Below are 24,694 nucleotides of genomic sequence, written 5' to 3'. Positions count from 1 at the left end.
AAACGAAAGTTTGTCACTACCGAAACGAAAGTTAAATCCCGAAAAAATCACTAAGTGTGGAGGCCAAAATCGTCCCCCCAAAAACCTGTTAGGAGTACGTTTCAGGCAATTTAGAGTTGATTGGTAGTACTTTGTAGTGGAGTAATTTTTTTTTTCACCATTGTGTCACTACCGAAACGTTTTTGTGTCACTACCGAAACGAAAGTTAAATCCAAAAAAATCACTAAGTTAGGAGGCCAAAATCGTCCCCAAAAAACCTGTTAGGAGTACGTTTCAGGCAATTTAGAGTTGATTGGTAGTACTTTGTAGTGGAGTATTTTTTTTTCACCATTAATTGTGTCACTACCGAAAGTTTTTTTGTCACTACCGAAAAGAAAGTTAAATCCGAAAAAATCACTAAGTGTGGAGGCCAAAATCGTCCCCCAAAAACCTGTTAGGAGTACGTTTCAGGCAATTTAGAGTTGATTGGTAGTACTTTGTAGTGGAGTAATTTTTTTTTTCACCATTGTGTCATTACCGAAACGAAAGTTTGTCGCTACCGAAACGAAAGTTAAATCCGAAAAAATCACTAAGTGTGGAGGCCAAAATCGTCCCCCCAAAAACCTGTTAGGAGTACGTTTCAGGCAATTTAGAGTTGATTGGTAGTACTTTGTAGTGACTTTTTTTGGTCCCTAACATTCATCGAGCTCTGGACTTCGTAATTTTTTTTTTCACCATTGGGTCACTAAGCATGTTGTATTTTCTAATAATTGTGCAATGGTGCCATTTCAATCGTTTTTACCATTACCATTATAATGTAATTATATAGGTAATTATAATGATAATAATAATAATAATAATAATAATAATAGAAATACGTGGAAAAACAAGCCCAAAGTCGCTTATAATAAGCAGATATGGCAACATAGACAGAGCGCTGGCTGTTCAGAGCGCATGGCTGCACGGTCTGCGGGGGTCTCGAAGGTGTCAACTGTTCTTAAATGGGGGAGTAAGGGTGAGAGCGGTCAAATTAGCCAAATATAACGGCTGGGATGGTATATATGGGTCTGATTTCATATTTCTAATAAGTTTCAGAAAGAAAAAAAAAACAGAGATGATTTGTATCAAATAGTTAGGAAAAGTCATGAAAGGGGAATTTCCTCGGAGCTTCCTGAGAGAAGTTAATCCACTTTAAATTCTCAAAATCGTCCAGATTGACCGGCTAGTCATGCAAGTGTTAAGCACCCCCATGCATTGTCGATGCGGCAATGGACATTTAAAGGCAGGCTTACTTTTACCTGGCGCTTTTACCTTTATCTAATCTTTTAGTGAATAGCACGCAAGTGAACATGATAAGTAAGAACCACTGTGTCATTCTCAAGCATAGTTACTTTCCACCACTAGCCAGCACCATAAACCCCTCTAGCTGCTAAGACACAAACAGTCTGGCGGCGGACAGTGTGTGCATTCAACACCAAAGGTCAGCCTATTATTTGTCTTTCTCGAGAAAATGAGGGGGGAATAGCAACAAGAGAACCGATACGCATGAACACACCTAGTCATTTCTGTTTTTATTCAATATTGATAGAATATTGGGAGAAATGAAGGCAAAAACCAAAAATTCAACACGCTTGAAAAAGTAGTTGGGCATGATCTTATACAGCAGGGGTCTTCAATAGGGGGTCCGGGACCCCTAGGGGGTCCACAGAGTTACTACAGGGGGTCCGCCAAATCTTTGTGTGATATGATTTTTTTTTTACCTTAACCACTTGAACCCTATAGCATCCCTTTTTCTGAGGAGAACTTTAGCCAAAAAGAGCAGATCTACAAGCTCACAACGCCCCGCGCTGCGAGCTTGTAGATCGGCTATTTGTGGCAAAGAGTTATAGGTGTAGAGGGAAAAAGAGCAGACCAAGTAAACAAAAAAAAACTTAATCTGAAACACAATTTTATACAATATAGAGGGGGTCCGTGCTTCATCTCTCTCTCTCAGCTAGGGGGTCCCTGGCCTGAAAAGGTTGAAGACCCCTGTATATACAGTATTAGAACTATTTAATAGTCATTGAAAGAAATGGATCACCAAAGCTCTGAATATAAAAAGCTATTTGGAGAATAATGTCAGTCAAGTCAACTAAGTGAATTGTCAGCGTGGTGTAACCACCATTCAAGGAGACACTATATTGTGACCATGGATGCGTTCGAAACCATACACAGTACGTACTACATACTACACAGTATGCTTTTTTCAGCCTACTGTTTAGTATCTACTACTAAGCAACCTAATATTTAGTATCTACTGAGCAGTAAGGGGTTCACTTCAGACATACTGAAAAGTAATTTGGCACACTAAATAGGATTATATACTGTATGTGTCACTATTCTTGTACTGATTGGTAACATGGTGATATAAATCCGTGGTTCTCAACCAGTGGTCCGGGGACCACCAGTGGTCCTTGAGGGGGTTCCAGGGGGTCCCCAGCCAAATAAATATTTAGGAACCAAATTGACCCTTATGTGTCTGTAACTCTGAGAGTGTACAAATGGAACCAAATGGACCCTAACGGGTCCATTTGGTTCCATTTGTCCACTCTCAGAGTTAAATGAACACTAATGATGATGATACAGTGTAGATTGGGTCCCCCAAGAAATCAAAATGGTTCAGTCCCTGGCATATCTTTTCAAATGGGAGTCTGTGGGCTAATTTGTGTCAAATTGGGGTCCTTGACACGAAAAAGGTTGAAAACCACTGATATAAATTACAAGTAACATTTGTAATGACATAGCTTTGTAATGACCAATGAAGTGCTGTTGTATGTATTGTATGCGCAATGGCACAATACAACATACAAACACACGATGGGGTCTTGCTTTCCACTAGATGGCAATGTTGAGCCACTATACTATATTCAATGGCTGATCCAAAAAAAAAAAGCAAAAGGAGTGTGTTTCCATTTGTCAAGAGGCCTCCAAACCTTAATAAGCATGTTGGCATTGACACTAATGCAGACCTTCTGCATAATCATGAGACTCCTTTTTTAACAGTCAAAGCCAATAAAACAAGGTTGATAACTTTGTCAGGGTTATGAATACTCTGAAGAAATAGCAGGTGTTACATATATGCATGTAGATTACCATGATTAGTTCATCAGCAGCAGTACAGCTTCCTCTGTAGTCTCATGGCAAGCTAGGCTACATTCACTATTCTGAAATGTTTTAAAAACTATAATAAAAAAGGGAATGGTTTTGGACCAGTGGTGGAAAAAGTACTCAGATATGAACATCCAATTTTGTCACTACCGAAACAATGATGTCACTACCGAAACTTGAGCATAATGTTTCGGTAGTGACTGTTTTGGTAGTGACAATTTTAGCTACTTTTTAGCCTAACTCAACAATGCTAGGCAAGACATGGCTTGCAAACACAGCTTTGAGCAGTTGTACATGGATAAAAAACATCACATTTGAAGTAAACTCTACTCACCAGGTGGCCATGATGAACAGGAAGTCTATGTCATTTCTTGGTGTGGGAGTGTGGCTAAAACCAGGCTCCACCTATGGACTAAAACTAGTTGTGTTTCGGTAGTGACATGAAAACATGGGACAGCTTTTTTTATATAATGTTTTTTAATTTAAAGAAAATACACAAAATTAATCTTAATATTTCAACTTCCCTTTAAGATAAATATAAAGGATGTATTTAAAAACAAAATGTAATAAATTGACAAAAATCATTTAGATATTGTTTTCATGAATTGAAATTTAGGAGTTCCCAATATGAAGTACTGACCATGATACTGACATGATACTGACATGATACTGACCATGATACTGACATGATACTGACCATGATACTGACCATGATACTGACCATGACACTGACCATGATACTGACATGATACTGACCATGATACTGTCATGATACTGACCATGACACTGACCATGATACTGACATGATACTGACCATGATACTGGCCATGATACTGACCATGATACTGACCATGATACTGATCATGATACTGGCCATGACACTGACCATGATACTGACCATGATACTGACATGATACTGACCATGACACTGATCATGATACTGACCATGATACTGACATGATACTGACCATGATACTGATCATGATACTGACCATGATACTGTCATGATACTGACCGTGATACTGATCATGATACTGACCATGATACTGACCATGATACTGATCATGATACTGACCATGATACTGACCATGATACTGACATGATACTGACCATGATACTGACCATGATACTGACCATGATACTGACCATGATACTGACATGATACTGACCATGATACTGATCATGATACTGACCATGATACGGACATGATACTGACCATGATACTGGCCATGATACTGACATGATACTGACCATGATACTGACCATGATACTGATCATGATACTGGCCATGACACTGACCATGATACTGACCATGATACTGACATGATACTGACCATGATACTGACCATGATACTGGCCATGATACTGATCATGATACTGATCATGATACTTACATACATGGTTGAGAAACACTGGTCTAGAGGGTTTAAGTGGTTACAATCTTAGTGTTTTGCCAATTTTTGCGGGCCGACTTGCAATATCCTCACACGGCCCGCAGGTTGGGGATGGCTGCTGTAAACCTTGTTTTGGGGAGTTGATGAAATAAGAAGGCATCAGGCAGGCACAGCTGAAACACATCCGGAGAGTTTATTGACCACCAGCGTTCCACTCACATTAAACAGCGTTCACAAACACTTGGAAACTACTGTCGTTTCAAAGGAAAACGGGTTTGCAAAAATACTTCAACTGCCATTTTACAGCAATAGCCAAAACAAAGCACTATAAATTATTTCAAACGTTGCTCGTCGGTTGAGGTCAAAACTTGACAAGGACAGAATCTCATTTTGGTGCTTGTCTATTATTGGTCCCAGTGCTCACTTGGAATGAGCAAACAAATCACACATAACGAAAGAGAAAAGAAAGTCTCAAATTCTCAAATGATGCCAGATGTAGCCTCCTCTATCACACATGGAGGGGTCCTGGAGATAAAGAGATGAAGTAAACAAGCATTTGGAGCAAGCTGTCCACAAACAAATAAGATAAAATAAAGAGTACATGGTCAATAACATTCAAAGGGCTTATTGAGTATCCTGGAACTTTATGTGACAAAAAGAGAAAAGAAAAAGACAATGGCATTGCAACATAACCTGGAAAGTAGGTTAAAAACACCAAAAATAAATAATTGCAATGTTTACACCTTCGGAATTACACGTGGCTCACAGAATATGCAAACCATGAGGGGAAGAAATCAAATAGTGAAGGATTTTTGATTTGGTCTGATTTGGACTGTGAGCACAAAATGAAAGATGCCATTTGGAATCCCAGAGATCAACTATCATGGTCTAAAATGTTTTATTTTAAAAACTACAATCAGGAGCTTTATAAAGTGACGTTTAACATTAACCATACAGTGATGGCTTTCAAACTATTATACTGTAAGAGTTATAAACATAGAGCTGGGCATTATAGCTCGATAGCATGGCCTGACACACACATACAATACAGTAAGGTGAAATTACAAAACAAAACACCTGAAATACAGGGATTGTAAATAATCGTCAAGTTTACAGTATATCTTGCACCTCAAAGCAATGGGTTTGTGATTGTATACTGCAATATCTCTCTTATTGCTGAAAGGTACAAGATAACATTATCCATACTAGGGAGGATTTCAACAGAAAAGCAGGTACTTGGTAAATAACTTGGTTTGAAGAAAAAAATAAAATAAGAAAACATACAATCATGATTATCCATTTTTGAAACATCAAGAAATTTAAAACAAGAGACATTTGTTTTTTTTTCCTCAGTCCAACCACACTAATAAAAGTAGTTTGCTTTCTCTAAAATACATAAGTTAACATTCAAATGTGAATTAACACTTCAAGCAGTAGCGTAATCAAACTACGTGGGAGGGATGGTGTGCGACAACATTGACGTCAGCGTGTTTGCCAAAAAAGGACAGCTGAAAAATACCATAGCAGCATAGGTTGGAGCCTCCGTCCAATGATTCTCTTTCATTTCAGGATACAAACATCAATATAGTTTCTCCAAAATAGCCAACCAGCTTCATGTGATATCCTGCAATAAACTATGGCTTACAGTTGAATTTCTGTATACAGGCATGAGAAAAATCTTGAATGGGAGACATGAAAAAACATTTCATGACATTTAGGTAACGGGAATAAGTCATAAGAATAGCATTAATGCCAGAGGAGAATATTGAAGTCGTTTCGTTGCTGTCGGGCAGAAACCTCGTATCTCCATATTTCAACTTCAAACTTTAAATGAATACCCTACTTAACCATACGAGAGTGTAGCACAAAAGTAGTGAAAATAGCCGATCTATAAGCTCACAACGCGCCGCAACACGTTGTGAGCCATTTTCATTATCTAACCTTTTCTTTTAATAATAAAAAGGAACGTTTTTTGGAACATACGTGGTTTCCACCTGACAGCGACGATTTGTCCCCTTCTCCTGATTCAATTTCCATAAAAGATCCATGTTGCTGGTGAAAAACCTTTATTACGTGTTTTTTTCCCCACAAAAGACTCTGTAGTACTTTATATAATACTAAAAAGTTTGACCTGCTATATGTTTAGGTTAGAAAAATAACTTTGTGTGTGCTTTTGTGTGCATTCTCTTCTCTAAGCGAACAGTGTACTGTGAGTGATTTGTGCCACACAACATTTGGTTGGTTTTTGTTTGTAAGGCAGCGGTTCCCAACCTATTCCGGATCAGGGCCCACTTGAAAATCTAGGAACGTGTTCGCGGCCCACCCATCTGACCACTTAACACGAAAGGCTGCCTGTCAGATGGGTGGGCCGCGTGCATTTTTCATAGCACGCGGCAATGGTCGACCAATCAAAGGTGTGCTCGACGGAACCAACGTAGTATACGTTAAGTTTCTATTTATCGGTATCACAAAGAAAACGTATTATTCAAGGTTTTAACCCATTAAAACCGGGAACACATCTGTGTAACCACTTTAACCATTATTTTATACTTTGGCTATTCAAAAATAGCAGATCGACAAGCTCATAGAAAAATCGTGAAAATCTGTGCAAATCTTTGAATATACGTATATATATATTTTAAAGCGAACATGTTTAACTCAAATCTTTGCTTCTGGAGGTCCCTGAAACAACATATTTTGAGATGGGGGTCCGCGGCCAAATGCAAATAATTCTGGGGGTCCTTGACCTAAAAAAGTTTGAGAACCACTGATATAGAAACATACGTCTTTAAACTGTTAGGATTTAGAAGGCATTTGTCAAATGTTTGACAAATGAATGTACACTTTAAAAAATGTATATTCAAAGATTTGCACACATTTTCACGATTTTTTACGTTATTTTGTTTCATATTAATGGTATATTATTAATAAAAGCTTGTGTCTGGGTAGCTCATATATGGTAGATCACTCGATCACTGGTGGTAGGTGTTGCGCTCCACCTGATACCGACAATAAGCCACTCTGACCTACTTACTTACTTAGCGTTTTTTTTTTAACCAATTATTTGGGGGCCCACTTGCAAATATCCTATCGGCCCACCAGTGGGCCCTGGCCCCACAGGTCGGGAATGGCTGGTTATTCATAAGGGATCTGGGTGATAATATAGAGACAGAAATATAAGCGATACGCGTGAACCTTCCAGGAGTTAAGGCAGGAGGTCATTGTCGCGCTGTCGGGTGGAAACCTCATATGTACGAAATGGTTCCTTTTTATTATGATAAAGAAGAAGAGGAAAAAAGAGAGTGAAAATAGCCGAGCTACAAGCTCACAACGCCACACGTTGTGAGCTTGTAGATCTGCTATTTTCACTGCTTTTGTGCGACACTCTTGTGTGATGAAGTAGGGCGTTAATTTATGGACAAAACATACAAAATGTATGTTTATGGAGATGCGAGGTTTCTGCCCTGACAGCAAGGTTATGTTGTACGCATCTGTGGTGACAGCTGCTACTATAGCAACGGTCCCTTGACTTTGTGTATTGTTATGGGAGCTATTCTGGGGATCTCATGAGAGCTCACAGTGTATTAGGCTTAGATGCAGGCAGTGGTGGACAGTAACAAAGTACATTTACTTGAGTACTGCACTTACTCCACTTTACTAGAGTATTATTATTTTTTTCTTTGCTTCTTCTTGTTTCACTCCAATACATTTCAAAGACAAATATTGTACTTTTGTACTTGGCCACACTGCATTTCTAGGCAGCGGAAAAGTACAAAACAAGTGAAAATAGCAGATCTACAAGCTCACAACAAACGCGCTACAGAGAGCTTGTAGATCTGCTATTTTCGCTTGTTTTTGAATTTTGAGAACATTTCTGTTTTTTTTTGATAATTTAGGGGGAAACGCGTCAAAAAAGAAAATGTGCCTTGTTTGTACTTTCAAATACTTCAGTATTGTTTTAAAAGCATGCACTTTTGAATACCTAAGTACGTTTTTAAAGCAAGCCCTCCAGTACTTTAACTCAATATGACTGAGCAACTTTCACTTGTAGTTGAGTAATGTTTGACCAGGAGTATCTATACTTCTATGACTCAAGTACTTACTGAGGTTGAGTACTTTGTCCACCACTGAGTATAGGTATATACCATGGGAAAAGAATTATCTATTGAAAAAAATACTTGGACCCTAGAAATACCAATGACTGCTTTGCCACTTAACTGTTCCTGTCACTTGAGATATTTCTGAGACACAGAGGCAGAGATCATTTCTGAAGTGGCATCCTCTCCGCTGACAACAGGGGGCGCCTCCGAGAGAACAACTGTGATTTCAGTGCAAGTACAACACCGCAGAGCAAGCAGCTATAGCTAGCGCAACGACACAGCTACCACAAACCTGTTTGCTATAGAACTACTATGAAGGTACATTCATTTGAGAATATATGAGTACAAAACGTGTTGCAATAGGGCCGGGGCGATTCACCGAAAAATACATAGAAACCGACTTTTAGAACCATTAACCGACTTAATGTTGCTCGTGTAAGTTGATCGTTGTTTATTTGTTTGTTTTAACGATCGTTCAGTAATTGTAATTGAGGCCAATAGTGATTTGACGTCATATCGCCTAGCCCTAAGTTGCAATCATACTTCATATACTCAAGAACCTGTACCCATCATATAACAATAGTCTCAATGTCCTGCCTCTGACTGACACAAATCCATCACTTCATCATGATGAAGGTGTCTCTGTTCTATTGTTCCATTCCATTCATTGCACTGTTGGGCTCAACAACAGAGACACAAGTTGCAGCATACCAGTGGTGGAAAGTTAACAAGTACATTTACTCAAGTGCTGTACGTAAGTATAATTTTGAGGTACTTTTACTCTACTTGAGACTTGAGTATTTCCATTTTTCAACACTTTATACTTCTACGCCACTAGAAGTAGGCAAGTGTACTTTTTACTCCACTACAATCGTTTGAAAAGTTTAGTCACAGCCTCACACAGGGTACTTGATTTACTAGATTTAGATGGTTACATACTTTTTATACTTTTACTTTGTCTATTCAAAAACAGCAGATCTACAAGTTCACAACGCCTCGCAATGTGAAGTGTTGTGAGCTTGTAGCTCTGATATTTTTGAAAAAGTTTGAAAATATTTAGAAAGATTTGAGAACTTTTACTTTGGTACTTTAGGCATATATTGCCATGCCAATACTTTTGCACTTTTACTCCAGTGACATTTTGAATACAGGCCTTTTACTTGTACTTACTTGTTTACTTACTTTATATTTCGAAGTTGCTACTTTTACTTAAGTAAAGTAAAGTAGAGTATTTCTTCCAGCACTGGTTGCAACAGACTGAGATGTGTACAGGAAACATCACCTCTGGCGTGGGTGTGTTTTTGACACCTTCAACCAGAAATATGCCTCAGATTGACAGCACATTTGGGAGCACAAACCACTCTCTGCCACCGAATGAACAGCTATTATCCAAACAAAGAGCACCGAAAAATACCTTATTTAGCCCCAGTGCAAACCAGGGGAAAGTCCTCTCAATCTCAAGCATGACTCACAAAAAATAAAATAATTATGAGGTGAATGCACTCTTTTTCTCCCAACTTTTTAAGTCTCAAAATGTCTCCAGAAATCCTGGGGGAGGGAGGGAGAGAGCACTTTGTGAGAAGAAAAAAGTTCTCCACCAAAAAAACAACAACCCACTGCCACTTCAAGGGCCGCCTCCGCAGGGAGGCTGTGAGAGCACGTCTGAAATGAAATAGACCTTCCTCCAGTCAAAATGGCACCGACTCGAGAACAAGTCGTGCGAGACAGCCGATGAAAGACGATTCTGTGATAAAACGCCAAAAACACCAACAAAAGAAAAAAAGTACCATAACTCACATTCCCTGAATTTAAGGAGTTTTTCTCACTTGTGACTCGTGTGTAGGACTTTCGCTGTTTTTTCTTTTTTATTCTTTAAAGGGACGCCTGCTTGTCCTGCATTGGTCCTTTCCCCTTTTTTGTTTTATGTGCTGCGGTAGGTCTTGATAATGTCTTTGATCTGTCGCCTGCAGATGGGGCAGCAGGCGTTGGACATCTTCTTGAGCTTGAGGCCACAGGTGTAGCACAGACACATGTGTCCGCAGGCGTAGATGACCGTGTCCACCGCGTTCTCGTAGCAGATGGAGCACTCGTCCGGCCACGCCCCGCGGCCCGACGGGAACGTGGGCGACTTGGGGAGGCTGACGGGCGAGCTGGGGGTCGTTCCTGCAGTGACAAAGAGATGATGGAAAAAAAAGATGAGACAAGGAGACGCAAAGGGTTTACGCCCCAACATGAATTCAACCTGAATGACAAAGGTAGTCGGTCGAACGAGTTCCTGACTAAACAGGATTTGCATACAGGTAGATTGTGCATTGAATACAGTGGTGTAAAGTAACTAAGTACATTTACTCAAGCACTGTAATTAAGTACAATTTTAAGGTACTTTTGACTTTACTGGAGTATTTCCAATAGTCAATACTTTTACTTCTACTCCACTGCATCTCAGAGGCAAATATTGTACTTTTACTCCACTACAATTATTTGAAAACTTTAGTTACTAGTTACTTTGCAGATATAATGTAACCACTTTAGCCCTATTTTATACCTGGGCTATTTGAAAATAGCCGATCTACAAGCTCACAACGCGTCGCATCGCACCACATTTTAGTACTTTTACTTTTGGTACTTTAAGTACATTTTGATACCAATACATTTGTACTTTTACTCAAGTAAATTTTGAATTCCGGACTTTTACTTGTAACAGAGTACAGTACTTCTACATTGCAGCAGTGATACTTTTACTTAAGTAAAACACTTGAGTACCTTTTCCACCACTGATTGAATACACAGGCAGGGCTCAACAATAAGGACTGCCTAATTGGTCACTATGTGAGAGAGGTTTGGGCCTTACTGAGTCATCACAGTACGCTATTTATCACCACGGTTCCATTTGTAGAAAGTGGCATTTTCTTAACCACTTAAGCCTTATACACTTTGTTGCATGACAAATAGTGGTAGTCTACAAGTTCACAACCCGTTGCGACACATTGTGAGCTTGTAGATAAGCTACTTTTTTTGAAAAATGTTGACACATCTCCCCAAAATAAAGACACCAGTGTCCATATGGTTAACATGGAATTTAAACCCATTAAGACCTGGAACGCATCTGTGTCATTTTTTGATTTCAGCTAAAAAAAGCATTATTTTACACTTTGGCTATTCAAAAATAGCAGATCTACAAGCTCATGGCGCGGCACCGCTAAACCTAGCAGACAAGTCTGACTAGAAGCGGGGATATCAAAAGCAGAGGCATGGATTACTCCCCCAGCAAATGCAGAACCATGCAGTGTTCTATTGTGCAACCGCAACTATAAATCTAAATTTGGGAGGTCACATTGGATGCTGAGTACGTAACATTAGGGTGGGATTAGTAATCAGAGCGGCATGGGGCTTTGGGGAGTGCAACACAGAGAGCATCTGTTTTGGCATCCCTTCCTTCCAGTCCCCATGGAGGCAAGAGTTGTGCTCATAACACCGTCGGAACAATTTGCACTGACACACACACATCTGGTTTCACAAACCTAATCCATCATTGTCAAAAACAGGAATATACAAAAGACACAAAACTGGATTATATATAAATACGATAAACACTGCGCTGGCACGAAACAGAGGTTTCTCTCTCGTCTGAGCGAGCTTGAGAGTTCGCCCGTTTTTTTTTTTTGAAACTCGGATGAAGCTATAGTTGGGAGGATCCTCTTGTGCCTGTTGCTTGTGGACACCGTCTAATTTTACTAGTTTGTAAACAGATTTATCATGTCTGACTCAGACCAATGAACACAAGCAGGTACAACAACTATTGGTCAATGGGGGAGTTTATTTTAAAGGAGTAGTTCACCCCAAAAAATACTTATTTTCTATCTATCTATCAATTACACACCCCATGAAGCATTGAATTCATGGAGATTTTTTTTGTTTTTGTCGCATTCCTAAGCCAATAATTTGATGACCGGTGGTCTCTCCGGTAGGAGACACAAAGAGTCTCCTTTGAGTCTCCTACCGGATACATTAGTATCTTTCCGCCGGTTATCAAATTATCGGCTTAGGAATGCGACAAAAAAAAAATGAATTCAATGCTTCATGGGGTGTGTAATTGATAGAAAATAAGTCATTTTTTTGGGTGAACTACGGAAATGACGAAATGACCCAAAGACCAAGGAGATATGATTTTTCGAAGATCTAGACTCCCATCCACTTCCTTGATAACTTAAAACTTAAAGTTTCTGTATCTCGGCTCCTGAGTACTTTTTTTTTTCAATGAAAAATCTCTGGCAGTGGGCAAACGCAGAAAGCAATAATTGTGGCAGTGAAAGAGTTAAGAGACAATATAGTGCCTTGAGCAGAAGTGTGTGTCCTCTTCACCTTTGTCTCAGAAAACTTAACTTGAATTTCAACTTGGAAATGAACAGAACCCCAAAGTTACTGTATAGCCAGAGCGGACAGTGTGCAGCTGTCTAGCTTCAGCCCCTGGGAGCTTGTGAACGCAACTTCCCTAATCTCATGGTTTGGTGGATGAAGACAGTAAAAGGGCAACGCACACATGCACTTCATCCTGGAAAGCTTGTTTTTCAATAAAGAGTTAAGAACTTTGCCAACGCAACGGTACCTCGGGGAATGAACCACTCAAGCAACAAATAGATTCCACTCTTGATGTGTTGATGTCATAATTATAAACAAACATTTAGTTTCTTTCCTTCTATAGCTAGTTTTGATCATGATGGATTACATCTCTGAAGCCAGAAATGAGTCCATGTAATTCTTTGTTGTTTTGATTTAGTGTTATGAGTCGAAGACAACATAGGGGCCAGGAAGGTGGGGGGGTGCCAAAGCAAACAGGTGTAATTGGATTGGAACGCAGATCCTTAGAACATTGGTTCTCAAAGTGGGGTCCGGGGACCCCCAGGGGTCCTTGAGGGAGTTCCAGGGGTTCCAGGGGCCCCCAGCTAAATGATGGATAGATAGGAACCAAATGGACCCTTATGGGTCTGTAACTCTACAAATGGAACCAAATGGAACTCTACAAATGGAACCAAATGGACCCTAACGGGTCCATTTGGTTCTATTTGTACACTCTCAGAGTTAAACTAACATTGATTTTACAATATAATTTGGGGTCCCAGAGATAGAAATGCCATTAAATGGGGGTCCGTAGCCTATAATGCATGTCAAACTTGGGGTCCTTGAAATTAAGATGGTTGAGAATCACTGCTAGAGCCGTAAAAATCGTCTCTTATGGGGGTCCCTGGCATAGCTTTTCGAATGGGGGTCCGCGGGCTAATAAGTGTCCACTTGGGGGTCCAACAACAGCAGCAGTGGTGAGACTCGCATCAGGTGTGCCACTGGATGATATCGTCGCTGTCGGGCAGAAACCTCCTATCTCCGTATTCTAACTTTTTGTGTCTTTTTCGTAAATTAACGCCCTACTTGATCATACTACAGTGTCACACAAAAGCATCAAAAGTAGCAGATCGCCAAGCTCGAAACGCGGTGCGAAGCGATTACCGTAGGATCCTGAAAACTAACAGTTTTGGACATGTGAGGTTTCCACCCAGACGGAGACGATATCTGCTCGCCTTCCCCGCAGTGAGTACTTTAGTACCAAACTGGTGCCCGGGCCCCCTTAGACTAGTGTGGAATGATTGATGGTGTGTTTGTGTGGAAAAAGGTTATGTACACACCTCCTGCTGAGCTGCAGTGCGCGGCGGAGCGCGGCTCTACTCCGTTCAGAAGGGGATCGGAGCCGCCGGAGCCGCTGCCGCTGCCCAGGGCACTGGTGGGGGGGAGGGGGGGATGCGGGGGGGAGGAGGAGGAGGAGGGGGAGGGCGAGCCGGGGATGGAGCGGGCCCGCGGTTCCCCAAGGTGAGTGGAACCTATATGGAGGAAAGAGAAATGGAGAGAGAGAGAGAGGGTGTAAATCAGTGCAGTACTTCAATGCAGTGGTTCTCAAACTTTTTCACAATGAAGGACCCCTAAATTGATAATGTATTTGGCTGCGGACCCCCCCATCTGAAAATATTTTGTGCCAGGGACCCCCCAGGAAGAGAATTTCAAAATATAAAAAAATGTTCTGAGATTTATTTTTAAATGTTCAAAAATAGCAGATGTACAAGCTCGCTGTTGCATGTACATCTGCTATTTTTGAACAGCCAAAGTATCAAATATGGATTATATGTCAGTGCTGTGACATCATGCATCTCTGTATTAGGGCGAAGAAATAACCCACGCACGCACGCACGCACGCACGCACGCACGCACGCACGCACGCACGCACGCACACACACACACACACACACACACACACACACACACACACACACACACACACACACACACACACACACACACACACACACACACACACACACACACACACACACACACACACACACACACTGGTCTAATACTAAAGCCCTCTCCTTTTTTTCCTCCTCTACAGCAAATCTCTTCACCAGAAGGTAGCTAATAAAGCTTAACAACGCATTTGCATTGCAACATATTGTGAGCTAAATTTGGATCATCTATTAATTGTACAATGTTGCACCACCAGCACCGCCCTATAGACATGCACTGCAAAGCAACACCAGCGTGGAATCCCAAACATTTGACACCGTTTTATCGTGCAGACAGATGCTTTGTCCCAGAAAGTCGGGGCGTGACTTAATGGGGGAATGGCTTTTCTTTTTCTTTTTTGTCATGGGCATGTCGGGTTGCCTGGACAGTTGGTTGGAAGAATGCGAAACTCGAGTCATCTGCTGAGGGTACGGCCGCCATCACCATCACCATCATCATCATGGCTGACCGGTGACATTACGCTGACAGCCAGTGCATTGACAGATGTCACAGTGATGTGGCTACTTGGCCCCCATCTGCACGGGGCCATCTGATCAATTTGATTGATGTCGTAACGGTGGACGTGGGCCATCAGTCATGGCCCACGTTTGGGTTATGTAACGGCGACAGCAGGGGGGGGACAGCAGGAGGCCGCGTTGGAAAAAAGTACTCACGTTTCTTACTTAAGTAAGAGTATCGATACCGCAATGCAGAAATACTCCATTACAGGGCGTCCGCTGGCCTAGCGGCCCAGGCGCATACCACATATGCTGGTAATCGTGCGTGTCGCGGGTTCGACTGCCGATCCCGACGACCTTCGCTGTATGTCATCCCCCCATCTCTCTCCCCAGTTCCTGTCAGCCTACTATCCTATCAATAAAGGCAAAAAAAGCCCCCAAAAATATCTTGTGGGGGGAAAAAAGCGTGTGGGAAATACTAGTGGAACCTAGAGTCCTGGGGGACCCCTGCCAACCAAATATATGATATAGGGTTTAAGAAGTGGTTAAAGCCCCCTTCCTACCTTACTTTACTTTCAGTTTTTCACCCTAATTGTGGTATGAAGACATACATCACGCCTGCATGCCAACCAGGCAGCAAGACTATGCCGATTTGTCACAAAAGCGATGTAAGTGAAAGTGACAGCGAGAAGCAAGTGCGCTGATGTCTCGGAGCATAGTTTTCGAGGTGGAAGATTATTGTCCTCCATCTCACCTATAAAATGAAATCCAATACTGTTAGAGGGGTAGATTTGACAAACTAGGCGAGTCACACTGCACTTATTTATCAAAACGTGGAATCGATATGTTGTATAACAGGTTGGCACTGCATGGAAAACAGTGAAGAGCTTGAGAAATGCTAAAAATACCGGAGGGAGGACTTTTATGCTGGCTGCCCTACACACTCTTATTTCAATGATGGAATGTGGGCATAGCGTACTGTATATGGTTGCAACATTAGTCTATGTGCCATGCGTCGATTGGCATCCAGAGAACGGCTGCATGGGCTCTCTGGTGCGTAGGCTAGTATAAACTATACCTGATGACTAACAGGGAATGTTACATCATTACATAGGTGCCTTTGGTCCTTCCAATTAGCGGGTGCCATACGGTTCAGTGACAATTGTGTATTATATTGTTGCTGTCGGGCAGAAACCTCTTATCTCCATGTTTTAACTTTTTGTGTTTTTTTGGTAAATTAACACCCGCCTACTTGATCATACTACAGTGTCACACAAAAGCATCAAAAGTAGCAGATCCACTTCGCGCCGCGTTTCGAGCCCCCCCGAGCCCCCCCACCCCCATTGCGAAATAGCTTACAAAAAAACTAAAATAGAGAAATAGCCAATAAATTGTGACACGTTAAAAAGGTTGTGGATCTGCTATAACAGCTATAAAAAAAAACATCCATAGCTATTATGTTTTTGTTTTGTTTTTCCTTTTCTTTCCAGCAATGCATTCTTTAGGGTTCCCCTTTTTTTTCCATCAAAGGGTTATTCCAGGCCAGTCACCCTTAGAGCGTGACTGCTGGTGGGCGTCCCTCCCTCATTCCATCCACTACTGTGTTAATCCCCATGGCTGGGGTGGGTGGGCTCCTCCCCCCCGCCCGCCCATCCATCCATGCAGGGGCAGCTGAGCCAGGATCTGTGGTGCCCAGCCCTCATCCCTCTGTTCAGCGGCAGATTAAGCAGACCTATGTGAACAGCTGTCTTTCTCTTCAGCTCTCTGGATCCGTCCCCTCCCTCTCTCTGTTGACCCCCTCGCCTCTCTATCCATCCGCACACCACCAGAAAGACTCTGAATTGCAACCTGCTCTTACTGCTTTATTTACATTTACTGTACAGTACATTGGTATTTATATTTACTAGACACGCCCTTCAGGGAAGCCGATGCCTACACCCTCCCCCACAGACACAGAGACTCTGTGCATTCTCCACAGACCCGTGGACAGACAGAAGTCTCTGTCAAATGTTTTTTTTTGTTGCGTATTTTTGTACACGTGTGTCGAAAATAAAGCAACATGTGTCACTGTTCCTGCTGCATGTGTTCCTATAGGCATGTGCATGTGAACGTCATGAGGACCTCCCTCGTCCCTTTATAAGCTTCACAAAGTGTGTGAGGTCATCTTTCAGTCACTCTATAGCATTGGTTCTCAAAGTGGGGTCCGGGGACCCCCAGGGGTCCTTGGGGGAGAACCAGGGGGTTCCCAGCAAAACGAGTTATTTTGGCATTTACTGTAATTCAGTTTAACCAATTGAGCCCGATATACATTGGCTATTTGAAAATAGCCCATCTACAAGCTCACAACGCGTCGCAAAGCGACGCGTTGTGAGCTTGTAGATCTTCTATTTTCAAAAAGAATCTTGCAAAAATGTCAAACATTTGAACACAAATCTTGTATGGGGGGTCCCTGGCACAAAATATTTTCAGATGGGGGTCTGCGGCCAAATACATATCAATTTGGGGGTCCTTGACATGAAAACGTTTGGGGAACCACTGCTCTATAGCAGTATGTGGTCCTCAACCTTTTTTGGGTACTGGACTCCCTGCATATTTTGAGGGGTTCCAAAAACAAAACAAAAACAATTAGACAGAAACTGAGATTTCATTGGGCTATTATTTGTATTGGGGAACCCACGTTGCAACAACACAACATTTGTGATTTCAACAAGTAGAGCTCGCAGAGGACTGTAACTAAACTGCATATTTTAGCATTCACTCGAAGGACTTTACATTTGTGCGTTCGTGTTGTTGTCGTAGCGATATTTCACTGAAACGCTGGAGGGATTTTTAATTTCAAACAGACACAGGAAGTGCTGAGTAAGGCAGTAACTTTAACAGGGCGAATGGGAGCCGCTTCATATTACAATACGACCAATTATGCTCATCTGACAGAGGGGATTAGAAATAAAGGCCTGCGGGCCTGTGAGCGCTCGTGTGGCACAAGGGGAAGCACTTAGTCTAGGACAGGGGTCTTCAACGTTTTTTTTAAGTCTAGGACCCCTTACTGTAGCTGTGATCCTCAAGACGTGACTGCTTGGGTGGTAGGCACTTTAGAATGAAGCCGTCATTTATTTATGAAACGGTGCCATGAAAACGGCGCCCTTTGACTCATTTGCTTTGCTGATTTGCCCCCCCCGACTCATGCAGGTGAGAAGAGTGGAAGGCACTTGTACGGGCTGCAGGTTAAGGTCATACCTTACGTGACTGTAATATCGAATGAAGGTTAATAGTCCCTTTTCTGTTGTGACGATGGTTTAAGGCAGGATGGTACGGACGAGTGCCTGTTGTTAACCACTTCAGCCGCATATGACAAATAGTGGCCTAATTGCTGCCTATTTCTGCTATGTTTTGAAAATGACAATTTCGAATAAATAAATACAATTTCGCATTCTAGAAAATGTTTGTAAATGTTTTCAAAATGTCATCTGTAACGGCAAGCGCAGAATGGCGACATCCGTGGTTAATGGGGTGTGCGTGTGTGTGTGTGTGTGTGTGTGTGTGTGTGTGTGTGTGTGTGTGTGTGTGTGTGTGTGTGTGTGTGTGTGTGTGTGTGTGTGTGTGTTTAGCGGGCCACCGTAGACAGTAGTGTGTAGGCTATACAGTATGTGAGGTTGAGGTGTTATATGTACTGCATGGCAGGTTAGTAGGTAAGTAAAACAGACGGAGACAAGCATGATGGCAAAGATCTTGTCACTCAGAGCAGCACTTGGGTGCCTTCTGTTTCCCATTGGTCCCAGACAGTGTGGAGGTGTGAACACCCTCTGACACCGTCAGCATCCTGCTATCACAGGACAAGATGTGCAGGGCTCACAGTAGCCCCCACATAGAGACCAGGCTCCCTGGAAGATATTATGCACCGCAGCATGATACCAAGGCCTAGCATACCGTTGCTGTCGGTCAGAAACCTCTTATCTCCAATATAACTGTTTTTTCATAAATTAACGCCCTACTACTTGGTCATACTACAGCGTCACACAAAATCATCAAAAATAGCAGATCGCAAAGCGTTTTGAGCTTGTAGATCTGCTACTTTAGCTTTTTTGAATTTGAATCCTGAAAAGTAACAGTTTTGGACATATGAGGTTTCCACCCGACAGAGACGATATAATGCCCTTTATACCTCATTAAAAACCTCCGCTGAGGCAGTCAAGTGATGCTCCCTGCTGTGTTTTGTGCGTACGCATACCTGTGCATGTGTGTGCATGTTTGTGCGTGTGTGTGTGTTACAAGATTTCAAGATTTGTATTATATTTTTAAACACAAATTCATGATAGTAACATTCTTTGTAGCGGCAATAATAAACAATAACATTGTTCATATATAATGTCATTGTATGCTTTTTTGAGGTGCTTGAAGGTGTGTGTGTGTGTGTGTGTGTGTGTGTGTGTGTGTGTGTGTGTGTGTGTGTGTGTGTGTGTGTGTGTGTGTGTGTGTGTGTGTGCGCGTGCACGCGCACGTGTGTGTGCTCACGCCTGGAGGGAAAGCATAAGGAAAAGGATGACTTTAAAATGTCAGATTGACATTTAATTGAAATGACAGACGTTGTACGAACACAAACGCGGAAAACACCGAAACAAAACAATATAACAATATGAATCCGGTTAGGGAAAAGTGTAACCCTTCATTTATATACCGCGTTGCGCCCACGAAAATAGCCGATCTACAAGCTCACAACGGCAACAGCTTGTGATCGGCTATCTTTTTGAAGAACGCATCGGGGCTGATTCTGTCCGAGAGAAGAGACGCGCCGAGGCATCGGATGAAGAGCTTGCGGCGTGCATGCAAGCATGTGGGCGGCGAGGCGGCTCACTCGAGCGTGAACATGCTGACATTTTAATGGGATCTATAATACATGGGGTGTCCTATTTCTGTGCCAACAAGGCAGGAGGTCCCCTCCGCAACATCTCTCTCTATGAAACATCCCACCTCCCATCACAAACTGCTCTATTTTGGGCCCTGTTTCGCTATAATCAAAACCAACGAAGGAATTGGCAGAATTCGTGGCATGCCAAGACACTTTAAATACTGGTGGAAGCCGTCCCATTTAACGTTATAGAAACCGTTTCATGTTTTTGGCACGAAGAGCCGAGTATGGAATAGTAGGATTAAATGATGTATATGGACATTGTTGCTTTTTATTTCAGATTGAGCCATACAGGATGCTTATTTTCGGAATCGGAATAAGAAATCCCTTGAAAAAAGTCTGCTACTTTTGGGTGTAGTATGATCAAGTAGGGCATTAATTAACGGGGGAAAAAAACAGCAACGATATCAAACCGATATGTGTGTGTGTGTGTGTGTGTGTGTGTGTGTGTGTGTGTGTGTGTAACACACACACACACACACACACACACACACACACACACACACACACACACACACAGTGGGTCGAATTCAGGGCGAACAGAAACTGTTAAATTGCTCTTTGGTCCGCACACACTCACAGTAATACATCAACAGTTCCCAACTGCCAGATAAGAGACACTTCCCTAATTCAAAACAGTTGGAACCTTAAAGATGATTCAGGCTCTGTCAGCGCTGCATGGGCGGGAATTCCTAGATCAGGCAGATAAAGGTGATGCTCTTGTTTTGGCACAGCTGCCAGGGCCTCTCTGGTTTCACTAAATGATTGCTTGAGCTGCCACAGAGACAGGTAGAAAGTGCTTTTGTGTGCGTTTGTCACTGTTGCAGCAAGGCGCCCACCCCCACCCCCCACCCCCCCACACACACCCCCCAAGGCAAAGCCTTTTTCAATGCAGTGCTCTTAGTCAAGTGATCTCTTAGTGAGATAACGGCAAAACTTTGCAGCGCTGCTTCAACGACAACAACAACAGCACTTGTATGACAAAACCTATAGCATACGGTCACCATCGGGCAGAGACCTTGTATCTCCGCATTTCATCTTTCCTCCAAATACACATCGTCGCTGTCGGACAGAAACCTCTTATCTCCAGATGTTTTACTTCTTGTGTTTTCTTTCTGTTTGGTTTTAACCAATGAAAAGTATTAACAAGAGCTTTAGACTAAATAATAGCGACACACCAGATCCATTGAAACACACATTATTTTTCCTGAAAAGTAACGGTTTTGGACATTTCCCCCCCCCACCCAACACAGCGACAACATAAGAACTCACAATTCTTATGTTTATGTTTATGTTTAAAAAAGGGGATATTGATATATAGCTCATGTCTTAGTGGATTGTAATTCTGGTATATTCACTATGTGACGGCCCTTCTGCTATAACAGGGCCTGCTGTGTGTGCGTGTGCGCGTGCGTGCGCGCGCGTGTGTGTGTGTCTCCCTTTGTGCTCTGTGCTGTCTTGCAGGTCTCTGGTGGGTTAGTTAGTTCAACTGGGAACACCTGGCCATTCTCCCAGACAGACCTGGCTGTGGCAGTTGGTTTGTTTGAGCTCTCTCTTCCATTCTACCATGCACCTTGTGTTGTGTTGTGTTGTGTTGTGTTGTGTTGTGTTGTGTTGTGTTGGCTCTGGCCCCTGTTTTGGTTTATGTTTCACTTTATACAACACCTTGCATTCACCATACGACCACACATCATCCATCTGCTGATACACTGATAACAACACTGACCGACACACCTATTAGGCCCCGCTTTTATGTTCGTAAATGATGATTTTTTTTCCCCCAGTGGGCTATTATATGACATGCCCAACATAGGGACGCTAGGGTTCATGTGGTAAAAAAAAGAAAACATGCATCTTCCATTATCGTCTCTGTCGGGTGGAAACCTCATATGTCCAAAACTGTTACTTTTCAGGATTCAAATTCAAAAGTAGCAAAAGCAGCAGATCTACAAGCTCAAAACGCGTCGCTTTGCTGTAGTATGATAAAGTAGTGCGTTAATTTACGCAAAAGTGGCATTTTTTCATTTTCATTTTTTCATGTCATATGAAAGCAGGGAATCATAGCAAAATAATGATATATTGGTTAATATGATTGAGTGAATAGTTTTTAAACTACAGCTTATAGAACTGAAGTCGAGTTAAAGTAGAAAAAACAACACTTGAATTAGAGGTTGCCAGCCATAACCCTATATCTTAGCTACATGTTTATGCATTTATTTCATATTTACATGTCGATTTAAGCCCTGACATTTATGGCAGACATACTCTAGTATGTGAAGAGTCTAACTGGGCTATTGACTCATTTTTGAAGAAAAAAATAATATATATATATTATATAAAAAAATGTTCTGCTTTCCTGAAGAATGGGCACCAGCGGTGCCCAGACAAAAACAGTCACAAAAGGTTAGAATATGGAGATAAGAGCTTTCTGCCTGACAGTCAAGACAAATATATGTGTAAACCCTTGACATGCACCTATCCATACATACAAGGCTATATTTAACTATAATTGAAGCTGGGGTATGCCATTGGCATGACATGGCTGTCACGGCTAGAATTTATATTGACAGTTTAAGTGGTCTAATGGATGACAACATTCACACACTATACAGTACGAGTCTATATGTGTCTTGTTGTGATATATCACTGGTTCTCAAAGTGGGGTCCGGGGACCCCCAGGGGGTCCTTGAGGTAGTTCCAGGTGGTCCCCAGCTGAATGAGTTAATATAGCATCAACATCCGTTTAACCACTTTAACCCTGTAAACTGTACGTAGACTATTTTGAAAAATAGCCGATCTACAAGCTCACAACACATTTTGAAAATCTAAAAACAAGATATGACATATTGTCATATTATTCCAGGTTGTTTATTTCTCTCACTAAACATGGCAACGTTTTTAGATCCCATATTCTGAGAGGGCATTGAGGCCTCATTGGCTAAAGGACCAGCCAATGAGGAAACAGTGACGCAAAAGTCAGGACTAGCGAGTGTAGATGTATCCTTGACATGAAAAGGACCCCATGAAAAGAGCCACAGTTGTAGGGTGTATCATAACAGGCAAACAAAGAAATAAGAAACAATTTCAATACAACAGTGTGACATTAGATCGTCTCTGTCGGGTAGAAACCTCACATGTCCAAAACTGTTACTTTTCAGGATTCAAACTAAAAAATGTGTTGCTTTGCACCCGTGTTTCGAGCTTGCAGATCTGCTACTTTATGATGCTTTTATGTGACGCTGTAGTATGATCAAGTAGGGCAGGGGCCGTTTTCAGGCCAAGGACCCCCTAGCTGAGAGAGAGAGATGAAGCAGGAACCCCCTCTATATTGTATAAAATTGTATTTCAGATTAAACTTTTTTGGTTTACTTGGTCTGCTCTTCTTCCCCTCTACACATATACCTCTTTGACAAAAATAGCCGATCTACAAGCTTGTAGATCTGCTACTTTTGGCTAAAGTTCTCCTCAGAAAAAGGGATGCTACCTAGGGTTCAAGTGGTTAAGGTAAAAAAAAAAAAAATCAAACCACACAAAGATATGGCGGACCCCCTTGGGGTCCCGGACCCCCTGTTGAAGACCCCTGAAGTAGGGAGTTAATTTGTGAAAAAAACACAAAAGGTTAATATATGGAGATAATCTCGTCTCTGCCTCCACAGCGACAAGATTATGTTGTATATTTGGCATAGGTAAAGCTCTTATCAGAGTGAGGCGTAATACCTTAAACTGACTGAATCAATGACTCGCTCACACACTTGCTCTCTGTCTATCCGTCCACTGCAGCTGTCTGTCCAAGACAAGTCTTCCCTTCAGGCTATTACCTTTTAACTCCTTTAACCTCTTCTTCCTTCCCTTGGCTAGACAACCCCCACCCCTCCCCCCATCCCTTTCCTCTGGCGTCATTGAAAGAAAAGATATATATAGAAGCGTGTACACAAACAATGATGGCACATGGGAGAGGTCTGAGGCTTTTGATGTGTGAGGACTATACCTGCACTTTCAATGCGGCGTCCCTATAATGTCATGTCAATGCCAATCTACAAGCACACAAAGCCTAACATTGCGACGCGTTGTGAGCTTGTAAAACGAAAAAAAAAAAAAAAGGGTTACGTGCGTTTAACAGTAGACAGCTTTAAGGCATGCAAAAATGTCTGGCCCACGTCTTGTTGCAGTGCCATGATCTCCCTTTTTCTGCTATCTTTTTTTTTGCACAGACGGCTGAGGGCACAACCTCAGCGCTGTGTGCATTATGCGAGGGCAACACGCTCGGCGTGATGAAAATTAACTACTCCATGCGACCTCCTGCGTAACCTTTCACGGTTCCCCCCGTCATTAAACCATTCAATCCATTTAAAAAATAGTAGATCCACAAGCTCATAGCAC

The 24,694-nt window shown here is 41.9% G+C and overlaps 1 protein-coding gene across 1 annotated transcript in view; it reads right to left on the bottom strand.

The window, feature by feature from the left end:
* Positions 1-9,019: 9,019 nt before the first annotated feature.
* The window catches only part of neurl1aa (neuralized E3 ubiquitin protein ligase 1Aa), a 77,096-nt gene continuing 61,421 nt past the window's right edge, over positions 9,020-24,694 (bottom strand). Inside the window, exons 7-8 of the mRNA XM_084044294.1 lie at positions 14,299-14,490; positions 9,020-10,783 (exon numbers count right to left, since the gene is read on the bottom strand). Coding sequence (XP_083900420.1) covers positions 10,542-10,783; positions 14,299-14,490 — 434 coding nt within the window. The 3' untranslated portion in view covers positions 9,020-10,541. The remainder of the gene's footprint in view (positions 10,784-14,298; positions 14,491-24,694) is intronic.

This window comes from Gymnoscopelus microlampas, assembly GCF_963454915.1.
Source record: "Gymnoscopelus microlampas genome assembly, chromosome: 2".
Lineage (NCBI taxonomy): Eukaryota > Metazoa > Chordata > Actinopteri > Myctophiformes > Myctophidae > Gymnoscopelus > Gymnoscopelus microlampas.
This window is presented reverse-complemented; position numbering and strand designations above follow the sequence as displayed.